This window comes from Haliotis rufescens, unplaced genomic scaffold (assembly GCF_023055435.1).
Source record: "Haliotis rufescens isolate VD_foot unplaced genomic scaffold, xgHalRufe1.0.p SCAF_17, whole genome shotgun sequence".
Taxonomy (NCBI): Eukaryota; Metazoa; Mollusca; class Gastropoda; order Lepetellida; family Haliotidae; genus Haliotis; species Haliotis rufescens.
In genome coordinates, this window is record NW_025963857.1 from 16,556,255 (window position 1) to 16,579,917 (window position 23,663).

General features: G+C 43.2%; 1 protein-coding gene across 2 annotated transcripts in view; it reads left to right on the forward strand.

Moving 5' to 3' along the window:
• Positions 1–769: 769 nt before the first annotated feature.
• The window catches only part of LOC124138018, an 84,364-nt gene continuing 61,470 nt past the window's right edge, over positions 770–23,663 (forward strand). For both annotated transcript variants that reach the window (XR_007221734.1, XM_048397637.1), the window contains exon 1: positions 770–1,353. Coding sequence is in view for 1 of the 2 variants with exons in the window: in XM_048397637.1 (XP_048253594.1) it covers positions 1,311–1,353 (43 nt within the window). In the remaining variant the exon portion in view is untranslated. The remainder of the gene's footprint in view (positions 1,354–23,663) is intronic.

Sequence of the window (23,663 nt, forward strand, 5' to 3'; positions counted from 1 at the left end):
CAATATACTTTTGTAAAATCAGATGCAGTAAATAATTTGGTTTAATAAGTTCTGCCAGGAAAATTTGACCTGTTTTTCCTCGTAATGTTTCGTCAACAAATATATCCCGAGTATGTACTGTTTTGACTGCAACCTATAAACCTTCAAGTCGCCTCCAGAATCGGTCATTCCCGACACAATTACTGCGTTCAACTGCCATGTGACCAGCACAGGGTTTATCACAATGGTTTAACATACACGGCCGTTTGCCCAGTTCAATTTTCACTTAACAATGCAAACAAAATACGACATTGTTAATAAAGTCCGTTTAAAATTAATAAGAATAGAAAAGCCAAATTGCGTGAACGCCACGCGTGTGTTATTTGTAAACTCATTGTAGCCTGCCACCAATGTGTGGTTTCCTATTTAATTAACGCGGCCATTTTTATATCTCCTGTTGAAAAAGACAGCATAACAACCGATCTAATCACGTTGTTTTCAGAACAAAAACTAAAGAAAGAATGTATTGAAAAAATCAATACGAAAAAAGGTACAAAAGGCACCAAGATTCTCTCTGTATAGTATAAATCCACAAGAGTTTAATTACAATCTGTAGTTATCTTTTTAACTCCCTCCCCGAAACCATTTCAGATTCGCTAATATAATAACACGTACCGGCACAGTCAGAGCTGTGACAGCTGCTTATTCATACGTCCCTTGGCCCGTCTACGATCGGTCCTCTGCTCAGCATTCCGCCGTTCCTGGTTCATTGTCACAGAAGGCGCAGCGCGGTCGGTCGGCTGCCAAGAACGCTGATCGAAACTCTATCAATCTGAGCAAGTAAGGGGGAGTATTTTGAGAACTCATTGGCGTTTTAATACGTTAGAGCGTCGTGATATAAAAAATCGAAAACAAACAGTCGGTGGATTAATCAAGAGGACAAACTATTTTCTTATTGACACAAGACGTCCTAATCGTCGTTTCAGTTCAGGCAATGCGGTTTCGTTCAAGTTCTGACGGTTTTGGTGATTGTGGAAACTTATGAAGAAGTTATTGATCGCTTGCACGGAAGGTTTTTCACTTTTTTCACGTGCAAGGTAGTTTCTTGGAAGACAGATTGAAGAAACCGGTGTGCGGGAACGATTTTTCTCTGCGGTCTGAAGGATAAGTCTAAAGTTACAAGTTCTGCCAGTGTGGGGTATCGGCGAATGTGATTCGGGGTTTGTTCTCCGGAGATTTTCTTGAGTGGGAATTCTTGTTATGCAACGTCGTTGTTTGTGGCAACAGCTGATACGTTAGGTTGTTGTGTGGACAACACTACCTCTTTCACAATGGATAACCGAGCGCGGGATTTTGCCAGGCTCAATTTCTCAAGTAAGTACAGGGTCTCGAAACTAGAAACACTGAATCACCCACTGGTAACATGAAAACATATTTAATGTGATTTCTAAACAGATTGTTTCGTATTAAGAATGTTTTGTTGCCCGCGCGCGTGCTTGCGCGTATGTGTCTGTGTGTGGTGGGTGGATTTGTACAAAAGATCAACAAACATAATTCGGTCACTGCTCACACTAACGTTTTTGAATGTGTCTGAGTGTGTCGTGGGTTATTACTCGATTACTTGTTTTATATGATCCCCATGTTCCTCATATAATCATCCCAAATATGTCCCACAACGTATTAGTTTGTCATCAAGTATAAAACCAAATTCTGAAGAGGTAAGGCAACCAAGTGGCTACTACATAACTGAACCTTTCTGGTATCTCAAATTATAAGTATGTACCTCCATGAGATGTCAAATCTCTTCACATTCCATCAGTATTATTTTACCCCACTTTGTGATTTAACATTTTAAACCAGAGTTGAACATTTGCCCACATGTTATACATTCAGACATGTTGTAAACTGAAAATAATATAAGACTTAAAGGGGGGCTAGACTCACACCAGATGGCAATCCGTGCCTGTTTGATTCAAAACATTCCAAACCTCTATTTTTGCTGAGTTTTGTCAAACTCCATGAGGCATATGAATCTAGAGGTGCCCTTACAACGATAAGAAAATATCTCAATATTACACATGGCACCACAAACAATATCTGGATGTAGACGTTTTGTCTTAAAAATGGGTTTAAACATTTGCTCATATTTTATACATTCAGACATGTTGTAAACTGAAAATAATCAAACACTTAAAGGGGGGCTAGACTCACACCAGTTGGCGATCCCAGCCTGTTTGATTCAAAACATTCAAAACCCAATTTTTTGTCTGCTGAGTTTTGTCAAACTCCATGAGGCAAATGAATCTAGAAGTGCCCTTACAACGAAAAGAAAATATCTCAATATTACACAGGGCACCACAAACAATATCTGGAGGTAGACGTTTTGTCTTCAAAATGGGTTTATCTAAACTCTTCTTTTGTTTCTTTCATCTTTGCAATACCGAACGATTTTAATAGACAGTAATAATACAATCCAAACCTGACCAACATCTATCACACCCACCAGTATTACTTAGGACGACGTTCCTGTATGCCTTGCTCTGTCTTTACAAGCAGCCGCTTAGACCCTACGTCTCGACTCGGTGTTCAAACTATTTTTTCACTTCAGACACGTAATTTCCTTACCGAAACATGACATCGTCTAGAAAGGATCATAAGGGCCTTCATATGTAAATGTTAGACCAAGAAAGCCCGAGTAGAAACAGTTGTTATCAGCAAATCATGAATAAAAGATAGGTAATATAGTATATGGATCGTTTCATTAAACGAGTGGCGTGTGATGGTAATGTTTAGATAGTATAGAGTTTAGGAGGGCTTATATTGGTATGGCTTCTAGTAGGTTAGTCACAATGCCAAGGTACACATTCCCGGGGACGTTCTTAACTGTCCATTGGCCCATAGGTCGTTCTTTAAGAATACACAGTGCTGAAGCAACACATACGAATTCAGACGAGAATATACCCGTGTGCTCATTATTAAATGTAGGTTGTGACAATAGTTAAAATAGTTGTTGTGAAATGTATACATGGTTTCTTTAAAGGACATTTCAGTAACTAATCTATCAAGGGTGAGCCCACGGTTAAGCGAAGGATAATTGAGACAAAATATAATTTGAGGTAACTAAAAATGAATTCTGTCAAACGTGTTTCTTACAGTTACTGTAGGTTTGTTGTCATACAGGCTTGATATGGCTGATCTGGTGTAAATCACATTTCGGAGTTTCGTCTCTAACGGGATCCGGTAAGTGTGGGTTCAACTCCTAGATCAACCCTGATTGATGAATGGTTTGTCAGCACCTTACCCGTGCTCGTGAGTTTAACCGAAGAGGAAAACAGCTTCACTTTGTTCCTCAAACATGAAGCTGACTCCCGTGATATTACTGAGATACTACTCAACTAACATTTAAACATCTGGGTGTTTTAGGCGAACAATTGACTTACCTTTGCATGTGTTTGTGTCTCCCAATGGTGGGGCAGGGTCCGCTCACCTTTTCGCGAAAAGCTGGTTTCATCACTATTTGATAACATTCATTAACACATACTTAGCATATAGCCGTACAATGGACTGCTTTCAGTGGTATTTTTCTGATCCTTTCACATAAACTGCACCACTTTTTTGTCTTTACACCCAGTGGAATGTTCTTCGGACAATCGAGACTAGTTATATTTCATGATTATGAAAAGGATTTTGTCCCATTTATTTAAACAAAACGCAAGAGATCCATTTCCATCGTTCAGCCGAATGTTTACCTTGTTCAGTTTTGCATGTACAGTTTAATCACTATTTTCGTACAATCGACTCTTTTGGCAGAGTTTTTATCTGACTATGGAAAGGGCTTTGCGGCTTTTATTTCACTTATCCAAACCTATTCGCCTCAGGATGAACTACCCCTGTGGACCCTGTAGATTCTGTGGAGCGTTGAATAAATGATCCTACATGTGTTCATCTCGTGTTAAAGCGGTACTAATTATCACGACAAAAAAATGCATCAATCAGAATTTGCATTAATAATGTATATCTCACCCCTGTCTCCTTGACGCCCATTGGATACCATCTTCAACTGAATTGAAATTAACAGTGTGGGCAGACGCTTTACTTCAAAAAGTCACAAGTAGGCTGACCTCCCTCCAGTATTAAGACTCTCATAGTGGAATATGCCCCGATTCTTTACATAATTCAGCGCCTAGTGTCTTGTAGTCTTCCCAATGGGTCAACATCAGAACCGACGAGGGAATACAGGTCATATCTCACAGCGAGTCAGAGAGTCTAAGTCAGGAAAAACTAATAAACCAGTATGGTAACCTTTGTAAAATTGGATTAATATTTCACATTGAGAGTAGCTCGTGAAAATTCAAACATATTTTAATATAAGGGACGTGACTTTATGTTGAGTTGATGATGCATTTAATGAAAACAATAAATTCATCTTTCGTTGGCATTGACTGAAACAAATGTGATGGCCGTAGTTTTGTTTGTTTGTTGTTTAACGCCGCACTCAGCAATATTCCAGATGTATGGCGGCGGTCTGTAAATAATCGAGTCCGGACCAGACAATACAGGTATTGACATCTTAGAATCGATCTACCTTGTACATGTAAACTACACCCAGAATCATCGTTATTTTTAATCCTTATATGTGTCAAGGGAGGACAACATTATATCAATTATCTGCAGAAAGGACTTATTATTCACTCATTGCTTCAAAGCCAAATTGATGATGTTTCTTTTTTGTTTAATTGTTTGTTAACGCCGTATATAGTAATATTCTAACTGTATGACAGCGGTCTGTAATTATTCAAGTCTTGACCAGAAAATCAAGTTATTGGCATCATGAGCATCGATCTATGCAATTGGGATACGATGACATGCATCAACCAAGTCAGCGCGCCTGACTACCCGATCCCGTTAGTCGCCCACAAGTATGGGTTGCTGAAGCCCAGTTCTAACCCGGATCTTCACGGGATGGCCAAAGTGATTCAGGTCATTAACATTACCACAAAGATATGATGTTGACAAACCTAACCGCGAATCTGACTCGAATCCAGCACGTCTAAGGGACGCAACTCCGAACGGCAGGTTGCTTCGCCTTACACCTAAACACCTCCGGTCTTCTCAGCCTTAAGAACACCTCTCTGAGAGAGGATTGAAGCAGGCGCTCTCTTCATTACACATGTAATCAGATCTATATCATTATCATACACACAGGCAGCTGTAGGTAAGCCATGTAGTGCAGCTATTACAGACAGGCTGTTCCCAAAATAGAAGCTATGCATGAATTACATGCTTGTAAATGTATGCAATGCAACGAGCTAAAGAAACCTTGGGTTTTTATTCCACTTTTATACACATTTCAAGATTGCTACACCCATTTTATGGCTTCATCTACTGGCCCCATGTCTGTGTCACCTTATACTTTGTCTGAAGTCACATATTCGATCGCCCAATTATACACGAATACCCATATGTGTTGTCATGATAATTTTTGAATATTAATAAGATGTCATATAAATGCCAGACTGATCTCATCTGTAGTTTCCCCCATTGGGACTTGACATTTCGAGGAAGGATATTTCACTAATATATATGACCCTTTTCTTAAACCGAGCTACAAATGGCTCATTACGAAGTGTTAGCATCAGTCTTGTGTCTAATCTATCACCAAAATGCCATGTTTTCCAAGTAAATGTAACATTAAAGACGCCTCTATGAAAACAGACCGTTGTCATTAGCACGACGCCAATGTTAGGAAACGCACGTCCATCTCCTTTCAACGTTGCCGGCCTCAGATTTTAGTTTTTGTTTACTCGGCGTCCAATTACAGCTATCTATTGAATCTGGTCCTTGCATCTATCTGTTACATCCAATTCCTTTCTTATGCTTGATGTTTTTATTCTACTAAATTAGAACAGGCAGCCAACGATTGATCTGACAGAGATATGAGGCAAATGAAGGGTGCTACCTTGGCTGTATCTGACAGAGGTGGTAGGTGTTCCTGCGCAAGTCAGTGTTAAGTCAGCGTCATTGTTCCAGCCACCAAGATACGGATAGAGTTTCTGTTTTAACCTATTTACAAAAATTCGATTACGGTCTATTAATGGAACTGTGCATCTTCCTCTCCCCATACGAACCGCATATATTTGTAGGTATCGCGGGACTGTTTCACGTTCACAATGTATGCCCAAACCATTGGCAAAACTACGTCAGATATTTTACTGATTCATTGTTTTGAAAATTGAGAACAATTAGTTTAGTAGATTTAATTTATGAAAAATCGCCTTTGCTAAATTCTTTAGAGTGCGTGAATCCCGGAATTAATTTTCATTCTTATTTGACAATATAAGGCAGTGAACGAAAATGCCATAACTATTCGTCAGCGGCACTTTTGTCTCGTGTAAATTATTTTAACGGCAACTTCTTCGCGTGCGACCGTGAATATCCGGGGTAGAATAGGTCTTCAGCAACCCATGCTTGCCATAAAAGGCGACTATGCTTGTCGTAAGAGGCGACTAACGGGATCGGGTGGTCAGGCTCGCTGACTTGGTTGATGCATGTCATCGTATCCCAATTGCGTGGATCAATGCTCATGATATCAGTCTCTGGATTGTCTGGTCCAAACTCGAGTATTTAGAGACCGCTGTCATATAGCTGGTATATTGCTGAGTGTGGCGTTAAATAACAAACACACAAACTTCGTGGCGTGCGACAGATTATATAATAGATCCATCTGTCGATTATCGGATTTCATTTCATGTGACAGATTCTGAAAAGGTACCTATGCCTCGTGTAACAGATGATGTAGTGTCTGCCAAATTCTATGTGCCAGAGTAAGGTCTACAAAACAATGTGGTGAATGAAGACGTTGGGTTGTTAAATTGAGCTTAGAAGCTGTGGTGTGCCACAATATATATACACATCGTCCGAGAGTAACGGCAGTGACAGCACAGTGTTCGTCAAGCGAGAAGTGAGTGAGTTGGGTTTAACGCCGCTTTTAACATTATTCCAGTTATATCACGGCGTGTCAGCTTAATGTGGGAGGAAAGCCCGAAGTGATGCAGGTCACAGACGTTTACCACTTCGGTGAAACCCACGAGCACGGGTATGGTGCTGACAAACCTAGAAACATAATTTGGGCGAACCGGGATTCGAACCCACAATCATCGTTTTCTGGCGTGCCCAAGGGACGCAACTCTGCACAGCGAATCGCGGCGCCTTAGACGACTGGGCCACCCGTGCCCCCGTCAAGCGAGAAGCGTGCAAGACATAAAACATAGGTCATAGGGACTGCGAATATTGGTTCTCGTGTCAGTGGAAACATCCATTAGCATTGCGGCTTCGTGTCTACAGAATGCTATCATGGTGTTGGCACTGCAGGCATATATTGCTGTTTTACTAATGGACTAAACAAGGTACACATCTCCCAAAAGGCGGTCCTTAAGACCATCTCAGGCAAAGGACCGTCACGACCATCACTGGAAAAGGAACGTCACGACCACCACAGGCAGAGGACCCTCACGACCACCACCTTCAAAGGTCCGTCACGACCATCACAGACACAGGGCCGTCACGACCACCACAAACACAAGACTGTCACGACCACCACAGACACAAGACCGTCACGACCACCACAGACGCAGGACCGTCACGACCATCACAGACACAGGACCGTCACGACCACCACAGGCACAAGACCGTCACGACCACCACAGACACAGGACCCTCACCACCATCACAGGTACAGGACCCTCACCACCACCAAAGACACAGGACCGTCACGACCATCACAGACACAAGACCGTCACGACCACCACAGACACAGGACCCTCACCACCATCACAGGTACAGGACCCTCACCACCATCAAAGACACAGGACCCTCACGACCATCACAGACACAAGACCGTCACGACCATCACAGACACAAGACCGTCACGACCACAACAGACACAGGACCCTCACCACCATCACAGACGCAGGACCCTCACCGCCATCACAGACACAGGACCCTCACGACCATCACAGACGCAGGACCCTCACGACCATCACAGACACAGGACCGTCACGACCACCACAGACACAGGACCGTCACGACCACCACAGACACAGGACCGTCACGACCACCACAGACACAGGACCCTCACCGCCATCACAGACACAGGACCGTCACGACCACCACAGACACAGGACCCTCACCACCATCACAGACACGGGACCGTCACGACCATCACAGACACAAGACCGTCACGACCACAACAGACACAGGACCGTCACGACCACCACAGACACAGGACCCTCACCGCCATCACAGACACAGGACCGTCACGACCACAACAGACACAGGACCGTCACGACCACCACAGACACAGGACCCTCACCACCATCACAGGTACAGGACCCTCACCACCATCAAAGACACAGGACCCTCACGACCATCACAGACACAAGACCGTCACGACCATCACAGACACAAGACCGTCACGACCACAACAGACACAGGACCCTCACCACCATCACAGACGCAGGACCCTCACCGCCATCACAGACACAGGACCCTCACGACCATCACAGACGCAGGACCCTCACGACCATCACAGACACAGGACCGTCACGACCACCACAGACACAGGACCGTCACGACCACCACAGACACAGGACCGTCACGACCACCACAGACACAGGACCCTCACCGCCATCACAGACACAGGACCGTCACGACCACCACAGACACAGGACCCTCACCACCATCACAGACACGGGACCGTCACGACCATCACAGACACAAGACCGTCACGACCACAACAGACACAGGACCGTCACGACCACCACAGACACAGGACCCTCACCGCCATCACAGACACAGGACCGTCACGACCACCACAGACACAGGACCCTCACCACCATCACAGACACGGGACCGTCACGACCACCACAGACACAGGACCCTCACCGCCATCACAGACACAGGACCGTCACGACCACCACAGACACAGGACCCTCACCACCATCACAGACACGGGACCGTCACGACCATCACAGACACAAGACCGTCACGACCACAACAGACACAGGACCCTCACGACCATCACAGACACAGGACCCTCACCACCATCACATGTGCTAAGTGACGCAGGATTAACCAAACTAGTGACACCCACATTAGCTGTATAAGAATAATAATCGAGTCGGCTATGGATTCTCTTAAAAAGACACACGTGATCACTTGTCTCCCCTGTTTTCAAAGAGTGGCATACGACTTTTCCTCAACTTAGTAAAGCTTTCAATAAGATTTATGGTCGACATCAAAAATGATATCTGTTTCCATGTGTTTTACAGGTGAACCCTTGCTTTGCCTTTGCATGTGTTTGTGACAGGTGGCGCCGGTGGGGCAGTATACGCTTACGGTTTCGCGAACACCTGGTATCATCACAATTGGATAGCGATTCATAAACGCATGCTCATGTCGCAATCTGCCGGTGACATTATAGAAACTGTTTTGTCGTTTTTACTTGGAACAGAACTGTATTTCGCTCAAGTCGAGAACCTGATTGTGTGAGTTGCTGCCCCGTCTACCTGAAACGACCATTTGAACAGATTTAAAGTTTACCTCTCATCGGCAATATCTCGACCATGTAACGCTGAGAACAGAAATACAATCTATCGCGCTTCTGGCACAGCTTCTGCATAAGTGCTATGGAACATCTTAATTGCCTGCATTATCATTTGTATGCGCTCAAACAGTGTGTTCGCATGATGAGACGTCACTATCACGTCACAGTGTGATCCTACGTCACTATCACGTGCCAATGTGTTGAGACGTCACTATCACGTGACAATGTGTTGAGACGTCACTATCACGTGGCAAAGTGTAGAGACGTCACTTTCACGTGACGGTGTGTAAAGACGTCACTATTACGTAACTTTGTTAATACGTCGCTATCACTTGACAGTGTGTAGAGACGTCACGTCACGTGACAGTTTGTTTAGACGTTACTGTCACGTGACAATATGTTGAGATGTCACCATCACGTGACTATGTATAGACGTCGCCATCCCGTGACCGTAGAGACGTCGCCATCACATGATAATGTGTAGAGACGTCAGTAACACGTGACTGTAGAGACGTTGCCATCACTTGACAGTGTGTAGAGACGTCGCCATCACGTGATAGTATGTAGAGACGTCACTGTCAGCAGTTGTGTGTAGAGGCGACACTATCACGTAGCAGTGCTGCATGCTGCAATTCCACAATTTCACACCTCACGACATTTTAATCTGAATCGCATTAATGGGAGAGTTCGAACAATTGAGCGTGCTTCATTGTATAATGGAACTGAATACGATCGGCCTTCGGTAACAGTGCACTGTATCGATTTATCCAGAGTTCGAGATAAGCGGACATAATACATGTTACAAGTATGAGGCAGTCAACGAATTATGGGGACATTCAAATACTGATAAATAATGAAGAGCGATGGAAATCGAGTTATCAGTGTTCGAGATAACAAGCTTTCGCTAAATATATGTCTGACAGTGAGGCGTGCTTGCGCCAGAGAGCGTAACGTGTCTCTCTAACTAACCACGGAGACTGAAGCCATCGTACAGAAAGGAATATCAAGTCCTGAATGTGGGAACCAGAAAACAACAGAAAATGGGGCGGCGGGGTAGCCTAGTGGTTAAAGCGTTCGCTCGTCACGCTGAAGACCCAGGTTCGATTCCCCGCATGAGCACAATGAAGCCCATTTCTGGTGTTCCCCGCCGTGATATTGCTGGAATATAGCTAAAAAGCGGGGTAAAGACATACTCCCTCACTCATGAGAAAAAATGTGTAACAAATGTTCAAAATGTCCTTTATATCATTATGAAAAGGGGCATTTGATGAAAGTAATTTATATTTGTAGTCATTATAATGCGTCAAGGCCAAAAAGTGGATCCACGTTATCCTTCATAACATATGGTCATACTCAACTTCACAAGTAATAAGCACATTTGATAGGGAACACTGCTGTTGTATGAGATTCAGTATTGATTTCACAGACGTTGTGAACAATTTGATAGAGCATGCATCTATAATCAACTTACTAATGCTCGCCACATGAATAAAAGATAGGCATACACAAATTCGCGGATGTTCATGTTAGCTTCAGAAATGTTGGATTGGCTCAATTGGATGCGATTAAATGCACTCTTCTCTATAAAATGCACTCTATATATAACTTTTCATGCTGTTAACGAGAAGGACAGGAATCTGAATCAAAATATTCTGTTGACTCTGCACATTGCATTCAGAAACCTCTAAAAACTGCTGGTATATTTAATGTTGAAAGGGTTTTTTAAATTTTATTTTTTTGTGAATTTTAATTTTTGACTTGGTTTGTAACAACTTAAACGTCCACCATGAATGGGTATATGCGTAGATTCATTGCGCGTTTGTTTTCTATTCGGACGACGGGTGTTGTCATTATTGTTTTTAATATTTTTGTGTAATTAGCTGTGCGTCGCATCTACAAGAATCATCAACATAATCACAACCTACAGTACGCCTCGTTCCATAACCGATCGATCCCCATATTACTGTTTTGTGGCTGTAAAACATATTCTTGAAATGAAAGCGACAACACGGTTTCCATATTCATAAGAAATCTCCAGAGAAAGCAGAGTCGATTGTATCGCTGAATATATCTTGTGCATGTGTTTATAACTATCAAGTAGTGATGATAGGATGTTTTCGCGAAAAGTTTAGCGTATCCTGCCCCAGTGGTGACACTCGTCACAAACACACGTAAAGGCAAGTCAATTGTTCACCTGGCAAAGCATATGGTCAAAATAAAGAATTGCATCAGACATCATTTTTGTCAATGACGCGTCAAACTTGAAAATGTCCTCCACGTGTTTACCATAAAACATTTGAAAGCTTTACTAAAGGGCTTGAATGTCGTATCCTTGATCAAACAACGTCTCGGGAAGAGTAGTGCGACGTAAAACTAATTAAAACAATAATTAGATCATCCACACGGTCGTCCGAACAGAAAGCAAACGTGCAAAGAATCTACGCATATGTCTATTCATGTTACGTTTTCTGTTTAACGGCGTATTCAGCAACAGTGATGTTTTATGACGGCACCCTGTAAATAATCGAATCTGACCAGACAAAATGATTGATATTACATGCAACGATCAACGCCCTCGAGGTACCGAGACAGGCAATCAACCAAGTCACCGATCATGACCACCCGTTCCATTGAGTTGCCTCTCCGACCAATTCTAACCCACAATCCCCACTGGTGTTATGTCCGCCCATTCAGACCTGGGCGCTGGGTGGGGTGAGGAGAAATGGCGTTTAACGTTGCGTGTGACTGCTTTTATCAGTCCTGACTTGTGTTAGTTTTGTAGTGCTAGTCCACTGAGATAGCATGTCGCAGCTTAACATGGATACCCTACGCTGACACATATGCTGACTCTGAGCGACCAGCAGACTTTATCCCGAGTGACAGGCATGGAAACAACAAGTACCATCTTTTACCGTATTTTGGTATGACGCGGCAGGGGATCAACCACCGTCCTTCAGTTCTCCGGGCAGACGTTCTATCCACTAGCCCAGGGATGCGGTCCTAGACATATATAAATGAACTAGATATATGACTGGAAAACAAGATGAGAAAGTAAGATTACATGCAGTAGATGACAGCTGCATTTATCAATTAAACACGTTACTATGCAACAGTATTCACATCTCCTACCCCAACAAACTCACAATGACGTGGTCTAATGGTAGAGCGTCCGCCCGGAGTGTGGAAGGTTCGGAGTTCGATCCCTGGCCACGTCATACCAAGAGACGTTAAACCATGGTACTTGTTGTTACCCTTTCTGGCGCTCGGCATTAAGGGGCTAAAACAAGGACTGGTCGGCTCGGAGTCAGGTTTCTGCGAATGGTCTTTCAGTGGACCAGCACTATAAAATCGGCATCAGTCCGGACTAGTACAAGCACACACACACACACACACACACACACACACACACACACACACACACGTGAATGCGCGTCGCTATATAAGTGCGAGACGTTATACCCCATTTCACCTCACCTTTAAAGAGTGAGTGAGTGAGTATGGTTTTACGCCGCTTTTAGCAATATTCCAGCAATATCACGGCGGGGGACACCAGAAATGGGCTTCACACATTGTACCCCACCTTTAAAGAGACGGACGTTCAGGCGACTTGAAAGGAAATAGAAATATGACTGACAAACAGTCTAGAAAATGACCCAAAAAGCAGCAGTTGGTGACGTAATATACATCAGTCATAGGAGACCTGGTTTACCTGTGTTGTCTGTGTGTTACCCTTCAATGATTGATGTACTACGCATTAACTAAAAGCTATGATAACAATACACACATGGACCAGAACACAAACCCTAACAACTGATGTATTCGTTGTATCAGCATTGTTCTGAATCATTTAACCATATTGGTTTTCCAAGTGACGGTTAATGAGGGACGAGGGGTTCAACGAGGATTGTAGATCAAATATTGATATCACTGCATTAAGCAAAGAATGCGCTGGCCAAAATAAACTATGACCACTCAGAAATAAATGCAACATGATAAATTAGAAAACTATATATCAGTTATATACACTAGAATGCCTCTGATAATTAAGTGTCGTTACCTTAGTGGAAATATATAATGTGCGCGTTAAATGATCCATAACATGGTCCCCTAGTTTGCGCTAATGGTCCGAAGTGTACTTATGTTAAGTATCAAACAAGGACAGACACATCGAATAACCATCATCGATATTTTATTCATCAGGTTAATATTACTGACAGCTGCTCAGTTTGTTTACCTTATATATCTACATGCAGAGTATTAACGTACATTATTTATGTTTTGTTGTGCATAATATCATGGCTCGGTTTGAAAGAACGGTTTCAAATTGTTTCATCTTTAACTATGAATCTTGATGCTAACATCGCAGCCTGCTTCATTGTCATGCCTTTGTGTTTGTTCAGGTGAACACTTGACTTGCTTTACATTGTGTTTACAGGTGGGTCAGGATACGCTCACCTTATTGAGAACACACCTTTATCATCACTATTTGATAGTGATTCATAGATAGATGGTATGGTTGGTGAGGTGAGGTGAAATTGGGTTTAACGTCGCGCCAAAGATTATTGCACTTATATAGCGACGTGCATGCACGTATGTGTGTGTGTGTGGCTGCTTGTACTAGTCCGGACTGATGCCGATTTATAGTGCTAGCTCACTGAGATACCATGCCGCAGTTTAACATGAATACCCCACTCAGACACAGTATACTGACTCCGAGCCGACCAGTCCTTGTTTTAGCCCCTTAAGGCCGAGCGCCAGACAGGGTAACAACAAGTACCATCTTTTAACGTCTTTTGTTATGACGCGGTCGGGGATCGAACCCCGGGCCTTCCGCTCTCCGGGCGGACGCTCTACCACTAGACCACGGAGGCGGTCTGGTATGGTTGGAATAGTACAATGCATTCTGCTTTTAGTAGAGATTTCTTATGATTATTGAAATGTTTTTGCAGGTTTTATTTATATCCGATGTGGGTATCGACTTACAGTACTCAGTAGCCGTGACGTAGCCCTGCATATTGTAAGCAAGGTACCAGACATTGTCTTACTTTATAATAACCGATAAAATTTAAATATTGAAAAATCCTCTTTAAAAGGGTTGCTAGGTTTTAATCACCATTGTTATGATATCAAACAGAGAATGAAAGAGAGGGGGTGGAGAGGGAGAGAAAGATTGTGAGAGAGAGAAGAATGAGAAGCTACAGAGGAGAGAGAGGATGGGATATCCGAGGGGTCTAATACAACACCTGGTGTCATCACTATTTGGAAGTGATTCATCTTATTCATCAAGATATCCTCGGAATCGTACAGTGGACTCAACAAATTCTTATGAATATGGTCAGGGTTTTGTCGCTTTTTTGCATGAATTCTTTTTCAACTTTTCTTGGTGGTGCACCTTGGTCCTGTGGTACACATTCGTGAAATCCCTGTCACGGACATAGTGACACAATCAGCCGACCTTGGATTCAAACTCGCAACCAGTGAGTTCTAGTTTCGGACCGAGTTTCAGAAGCTCTGTACCGCCACGCCCCGTTTACCTCACTAGAAACTAATGTGAAAAAATTCCAAACCACATTGCAGCCAGAATTATATCGTTAATTCAAACTAAAAGTCTCCATGATGACGCCCGATCACCTAACCATATCAGAGGCGCCTTCTTCATCGAGTTTGTTGACGGAACCCGCTATGGCAATACCACTGTAATTGTGTTTCTCTTTATTAACCGCTTTCTGAGATATCAAAGCCCCGCAGCAGTACAATTTGGAAATATAAATCCCTCTGTCAAATACAGAGTGTGACAGTAAACGATCAATTTCAGAATATAAATATAACCCAGCGTTTAAACCGATAAATGGGTCCAGTTGCTCTCAACACGTATTTTCAATTTTCTATTGTGTGGTTTCTAAATGGTTCGACAGAATGCTACATAGAGGGTTTAAACAGAGAGATTACGATCGCGTGTGTGTGTGATCAGGCAGATCTATTCCCGGGGGGATCGATACGTTCCGAACGCTGTAACCCCCGCCAGCAGAACTTAACACAGAATAGTTATCGTTATGGATCCGAGTCGACTCTTCATTTAGCCTAAGTTCATAAAAACAAATGGTAAACCGTTCTGGTGCCATGTTGGTTAACGTTATACGTTCTTGTGCCCCACTTAACAACGGTTCTTGGGTGTAAGTGAGTTCACGATGATGGCAGCCAACGTAGTATTGGTTGTTTGTTGTTTGTTTGTTTGTTTGTTGTTTAACGTGGCACTCAGCAATATTCCAGCTATATGACGGCGGTCTGTAAATTATCGAGTCTGGATCAGACAATCCAGTGATTGAAATCATGGTCATCGATCTACGCAAGTGGGATACGATGACATGCATCAACTAAGTCAGCGAGCCTGACCATCCGATCCCGTTAGTCGCCTGTACGACAAGCATAGTCGCCTTTTACGGCAAGCATGGGTTGCTGAAGACCTATTCTAACCAGGATTTCACGATTCGTATTGGGCGTATTATCTTGCAAGTATTTACAAATTGTTCGAGTAATTTTGCGTCTTAATGCAGTACAATAGGTGACTAAATACACAGCCGGGCAAAAGTAAGTATACTCTTGAAACTTCACACATCATTCTGCTCATTACTGTGGACCGTGACATTGCGAACCCCATGCTCCTTGCGACGTCATGTGCACGTCACCTGTTGTGATATACTCATTAATATGAAGCATGTAATATTGCCTATGATACCCGTATCAAATACATCACCATCGAATAACCATTTCTTGTTTCTAGCCACCATCCGACATGGGTTATACTTTCTTTGGGTGTTACTTACATGTAGTTAATGTACTATCCTAACGAGGGGCAGTGGTAGCCCAACTGATAAAGTGTTCTCTGATCACACCGCATGCCTGGGTTCAAGTCCACATAGTGTCAATACTCATTCTTGCCGTGACATAGCTGGAATGTCTTCCTCCATCACTCATTATTGAAACGGAAATGTCTTTTTATGTTCAATTGTTTAAACATAGAGAATTTTAGAGACACGTTTTTCGTCATTGACATATGCCATGTTACATGTTAAATTAGGTATAACATGAAAAAGCACAAATGGGTGTTTTGTTTAGCTAAGATGTGCACTTTAGTCTTACCCTTTGTGGAATATTTAAGGAGGGGCGATGCGGCATTGCTGGGTCGGGTACATTGCATCAGGCACCCGTGGGGATTCAGGGTTAGAAGTCCCCAGCAACCAAACCTTGTACGAGGCGTCCCAGTGGATCGAGAGGTCAGGCTCGGTAACTTGGTTGTCATCGTACCCAACGGCGTGGATTACTGGAGTGTCTGACTCGATTATAACAGGCTGCCGTCAAATAGCTGGAATACTGCAGACACCAAACAGACAAAGAAAACATTGCATCAAGTGCAGGTCTAGAGTGAGTGATTATGGTTTTACGCCGCTTTTAGCAATATTCCAGCAATATTACGGCGGGGGACACCAGAAATGGGCTTCACACATTGTACCCATGTAGGGAATCGAACCTGGGTCTTCGGCGTAGCGAGCGAACGCTTTAACCACTAGACTACCCGACCGCCCCTGCAGGTGTAGATGTTGTAACTGACATCGTCCCTGTTTAATTAGAGGTATCACTAACTGATAGATCCATGTCCATCAAAACTGAGTAAAACACAAACTACGTGGGTTTTGAATTCCAGAAATTTACATGGGCTGCCGCGACCGGGATCCATGTTTTACCCATTTTTTTATAATATCTCTGCAATCTTTAGTATGAACTTCAAAGCGACGTGATAACATAAAATGCGATAATTAAATCTGCTTTGAGATAAATGCATCTCGGGAGTTGAGCACCTGTCGCTCAATTACAACTACAGGATCGATACCAGCCTGTACAGCAAGGGTCAATAGAGACAGTGTAGAGCACGATCGCTTCCCTGGCACATGCGAATGACAAATATAGAGTCTACAAAATACCATCACACTTGAATTACTGCCTTTGATGTCAGGGCGTGTATTCCGACACACAAATATACCATCTGTGATCAATGATTGTGAGCCAGAGTTGAATGCTTTCAAGCCGTTGGGCTTTTGCTTAATCTGCCCTATACCAAGCCCAATCACCATAAGCTTTGTCTGTTTCCCTGGTGAGGGCAAGAGTGGTTTAATCCGGCCACAACCCACTGTATAAGTAAAAGTGACGACACCCTTTCCATAATCATTTGAAGTCTCTGCTAAAATAATTTGAAACAATCATTTAGTGGTGACACCAGGTGTTCGCGAAACCCAGATTCCGAACACCTGATAAGTTCTAGTTTTTTCAGCGCTTGACCCGTGCTCGTGGGTTACACGAATGTGGTAAACTGTACTCCCGAATGGCCGCAATGTTGGTGACGTCGTCCTCACTGCAACAAAGGCCTTTCTCACACAAACACACACACACACACACGCACACGCACGCACACACACACTCTCACACACCCAGACACACACATACACACACACATACACACATATAACACACACACGCACGCACGCATACACACACACACTCTTTCTCTCTCCCTCTCTCTCACGCACGCACGAACACATGCACGCACTGCGGGTCATGAAGAACGGCTGTCATCACTATATCTTTTACGGCGATATCTTCAAATCTAAAGAAACTATCGTTTCAGTTTTGTTTACTTACCCTTCGTTTTCTGAATACATTGTCGACTCATACTCAACCCAGCGAATAGTTTTTGTGATGGCACCAGGCGTTCGCGAAGCGCTTGAGCGTATAATTTCCCACTGGCGACACAGCCAGAAACACATGGAAGGCAAGACACTGACTCCCCTGAGCGAACACGCGGACATGTGGTACCAGTCAAATATACGGAATTACATCGGACATCGTTTTGGTCATTGCTGCGTCAAATTTGGAAATGTCCTCAACATTTATGAAAGCTTTACTAAGGTTTTGAATGCTGTAACACTGATCAAACAACGTTTGTGCAGGAGTCGTGTGATGCTCTTTGAAAACTTCGTAGAAAGCGCATGCTCGATTGTACTTCAAATGTAGTTAAATGTAAACACCAAAGGCTGGAGCTGCTGGAATATTGCCCGACATAAAAGTAAAACTGACTGTTGGAGATGAGGTGAAATGGGGTTTAACGTCGCGTTCAAGATTGTTGCACCTATATAGCCACGTTCATGCACGTGTGTGTGTTTGTGTGACTGCTTGTACTAGTCCGGACTGATGCCGATTTATAGTACTAGCTCACTGAGATACCATGCCGCAGTTTAACATGAATACCCCACTCAGACACAGTATACTGACTCCGAGCCGACCAGTCCTTGTTTTAGCCCCTTAATGCCGAGCGCCAGACAGGGTAACAACAAGTACCATCTTTTAACGTATTTTGGTATGACGCGGCCGGGGATCGAACCCCGGACCTTCCGATCTCCGGGCGGACGCTCTACGACTGACTGTTTGAAAATTGAAGTCACCCCTCTGTTATATTGTTGATATTTCTTGTCACCCCGAATGCATAGATCTGCATATGCAATAGATGCGACTGTTTAACCGATCTCTTTCTGGCTCAGGTAGGGGGCACGGGTGGCCCAGTCGTCTAAGGCGCCGCGATTCGCTGTGCAGAGCTGCGTCTCTTGTGCACGCCAGAAATCTATGATTGTGGGTTGGAATCCCGGTTCGCCCCGATCATGTTTCTTGGTTTGTCAGCACCATACCCGTGCTCGTGGGTTTTACCGAAGTAGTAAACGCCTGAGACCTGCATCACTTGGGGCTTTCCTCCAACATTAAGCTGACACGTCGCCATATAACTGGAATACTGTTAAAAGCGGCGTTAAAAACCCCACTCACTCACTCACTCTGGCTCAGGTGGGTAAATCAGGAAATATAAAAAGTCAAGGCCAGAGGAAAACAAGTCTCGGTTATCCGCCGAAATAGATTCCATTGGGCGTAAAAGGCGAAAAATCAGAAAATTTGCATAAAAAAAGTAAGTGTTTGTTTGTGGTGTTACGCCGCACACAATTATTTGACGACTGCCTGTAAACAAACCAGACAATCAAGGGATATACAAAAAATGGCTCCAAATGATAGACCAAGCGTCACCACGGCGCATATACTGATTTTGTTGAAACTAAACGCGATATCTTAATTTGAGTTATAAGTCCAGCATTTTACATGTAAACAGTAACACAGTATGGGACACCATGCAGTCTTGTGTCCCATAGTTGATGGGATTCGTTGTGGTATGAGTCCAGTGCTCGGAGGTTCCATCAATATAAGCTATAAGACAAGGGCTGGTAGTTTCCATCAATTTATGAACTTCGGTTTTGCTGAGATGCTGACACCGCGTAATATAACCACAATACTGTATCTCAGTATCTCAGTATCTTTATGTCGGCCGGATAGCCTAGTGGTTAAAGCGTTCGCTCGTCACGCAGAAGACCCGGGTTCGATTCCCGACATGGGTACAATGTGTTAAGCTCATTTCTGGTGTCCCCCGCCGTGATATTGCTAAAAGCGGGCTTAAAACAAAACTCCCCCACTCACTCAATCTTTATGTCCATCATTTCATCAATTCTTCACCAACATATGTATTTTTCATCCATTCTTTCATTTCTCAACACATAATTTTAAAAGAATCATTGATCTTGTTCCTGATCGTGAAGCCTTGTCATCATGGTTAATTATGTAGACTCATTGGGAGTCCCCATCTCTTAGGTTCCTGTGTAGCACTGACCATCTACCCGCTGAAGGCAACAATTATCACCAATGTTCCTGTCATGGCTAAAAGCTTTGGCTTTCCCTAATAACTCTCGTTATATTTGCCGACAGACAAATGGAGAGATAATATGATTGTCACTGTCATCATGGAATGAAATATGGCGGGATGGCTACTTTGACTAAACACGGGTGTATTTAGGCCAGCGACACTTTGGATGGCGGTTTGTTATTAGTTCCGGCTTAATTGCAATGCCCGGAAATAAGCCTTAGTAATACCTATAATAGTGGCTCAGAAATATAATCCTTTTCATATAAACTATTCGACTTTTGTGCTGTATATTATCGGAGCACGGATAGCTCTGTGATCTAAGTAGTGGTTGCTAACAGGTTCGAATCTGAGGAATATAATCATTTTCATATAAACTATTCGACTTTTGTGCTGTATATTATCGGAGCACAGATAGCTCAGTGATCTAAGTAGTGGTTGCTAACAGGTTCGAATCTGAGAAATATAATCATTTTCATATAAACTATTCGACTTTTGTGCTGTATATTATCGGAGCACGGATAGCTCAGTGGTCTAAGTAGTGGTTGCTAACAGGTTCGAATCTGAGAAATATAATCATTTTCATATAAACTATTCGACTTTTGTGCTGTATATTCTCGGAGCACGGATAGCTCAGTGGTCTAAGTAGAACTTGCTTACGGATTCGAATCTCAGAAACATTAATCTTTTTCACATCAACTACTCCACCTTTGTACTGTATATTCTCGGGGCACGGATAGCTCAGTGGTCTAAGTAGTGGTTGCTAACAGGTTCGAATCTGAGAAATATAATCATTTTCATATAAAACTATTCGACTTTTGTGCTGTATATTCTCTGTGTACGGGTGGCCCAGTCGTCTAAGTATAAGTTGCTCACGGGTTCGAATCCCAGATGCTGTGAATACTTTCAAGCCGTTGGGCTTTTGCTTAATCTGCCCTACACCAATACCCAATCACCATAAGCTTTGTCTGTTTCCCTGGTGAGGGCAAGAGTGCTTCAATCCGGCCACAACCCACTGTATAAGTAAAAGTGAAGACACCCATTCCATAATCATTTGAAGTCTCTGCTGAGATAATTGTAACCATCATTTAGTGGTGACACCAGGTTCGCGAAACCCAGATTCCGAACGCTGATTAGTTCTAGGTTTTACAGCGCTTTACCCGTGCTCGTGGGTTTCACGAATGTTGTTAACTATACTTCCTTCTGTTGCTTTTATTGAAGGTGCCGTTGAACGTATCTTGGCAAACTCAGCACTCTCACCAGGGACACTACCGATAGTGTAGGACATTCCATTCTCTCTCTCTCTCTCTCTCTCTCTCTCTCTCTCTCTCTCTCTCTCTCTCTCTCTCTCTCTCTCTCTCTCTCTCTCTCTCAAGCACACACATACACGCACGCACGCACGCACTCACGCACGCACGCACACAGACTGCGATTCTTGAATTGTTGCCATCACGGTATCTTTAACGGCGATATATTCGAATCTAAAGGAACTATCGTTTCAATTTTGTTTACTTAGTCTTCGTTTTCTGAATACATTGTCGATTCGTACTGTAATGATTCGCAAAATGTACTCATGTTGCAAGGAGTCGCTATTTCAGTGATTAATTCTAGGTTTTTCAGCGCTTTACCCGTGCTCGTGGGTTTCACGAATGTGGTAAACTACATTCACGAATTGCCGCCAAGTTGGTGACGTCGTCCTCACTTCAACAAAGGCATCTCACACACACACACACACACACACACACACACACACACACACACACACACACACACACAAACACACACACACACAAACACACACACACACAAACACACACACACACACACATAACACACACACACATAACACACATACAATCTCTCTTGCTCTCTCACCACGAGCGTTACCGATAGGACAGGGCATCACACACACATATACACACACACTCTCGCTCTCTCTCACACACATACACACACTCTCTCTCCCACGCACATGAACGCACGCACACACACTGCGATTCATGAATGGTTGCCATCACTGTATCTTTAACGGCGATATCTTCGAATCTAAAGGAACTATCGTTACAATTTCAATTTACAAGTTTACTTCGTCTTCGTTTTCTGAATACATTGTCGATTCGTACTCCACCCAGCTAGTTTTTGTTTGCAAAATGTACTCATGTTGCAACAAGTCGATATTTCAGTGTACTAAACAGGCAAATAGCATACACATTTCTATATTTTGGAAGACACGTAATTTTTTTTCTTTAGTAGGCCTGCTACTGGGGTGTTCTCTTTGTCAGATATGATCAATACCCCATGGCCTCTGTTTACAGCTTTCCAAAGGTTTTATGGTAGACATGTGGAGGACATTTCCAAATTTGACGCATCAGTAACAAATATGATGTCCGATGCAATTCCTTATTTTGACTTATGTTCCCGTGTTTCTTCAGGTGAACAATTGACTTGCCTTTGCATGTGTTTGTGACGGTGCCACCGGTGGGGCAGGATGTGCTCACCTTTTCGCGAACACCTGGTATCATAACTATTTGATAGTGATTCATAAACACATGCTCATGACATAGTCGGTATCGTACAATCGACTCTGCTGTATGCAGAGATTTCTATTGGATATGGAAAGGGTTTTGTCGCTGTATTTACGTATAGAATTAGGACACACGTCGAAAGTATCAGTGTCTATTCTGTCACGTTCAAATTAACACTCACAGCATCAAAAGTGAATTATAACGTAATGTAATCGTTCACACATCCCTATAAATTCACATGATTTGGATTGGTTGAATTGAACTTTTACACACCATCATTTAGCAGCGAATTGAATCGAACATAACAATACTGTCTGGGTTATATTTTCAGAGCCCTCATGCGGTTAGCAACCCCAGTTATTTCGCCAGTCCTTTTTTAAAGTAGAAGATAAAATTGATTGAACCATTTTCCACCGACACTATGGCTTCCATGTGAGACTAGTTGCCTTTGGTAACTACTAAGTGTGTTGTTTATGTGGAGCAGCGGTTTGGATAATGTTTACACTTGATAGGAACAGCCCTAGTTGGAAGGAATTTATTGAAATTACGCTGACATCCCGACACCCAGTAGATTGGATGACGGCCAGTCCTTCAGTGGACTAACACAGGATATGTTTATGACCATCTGCTGATAGGGATGGTTAGCTAGGGCGACAATCTTATTGGCCAAAAGCCGGAGAGACTTATCCGTTGCTAACAAAATAATGAGCCCAGTGCATTTAGACTTGAACTGTGAACCGTGCATGGTGGTTTGTTTAGTTGCTTGCTTTTG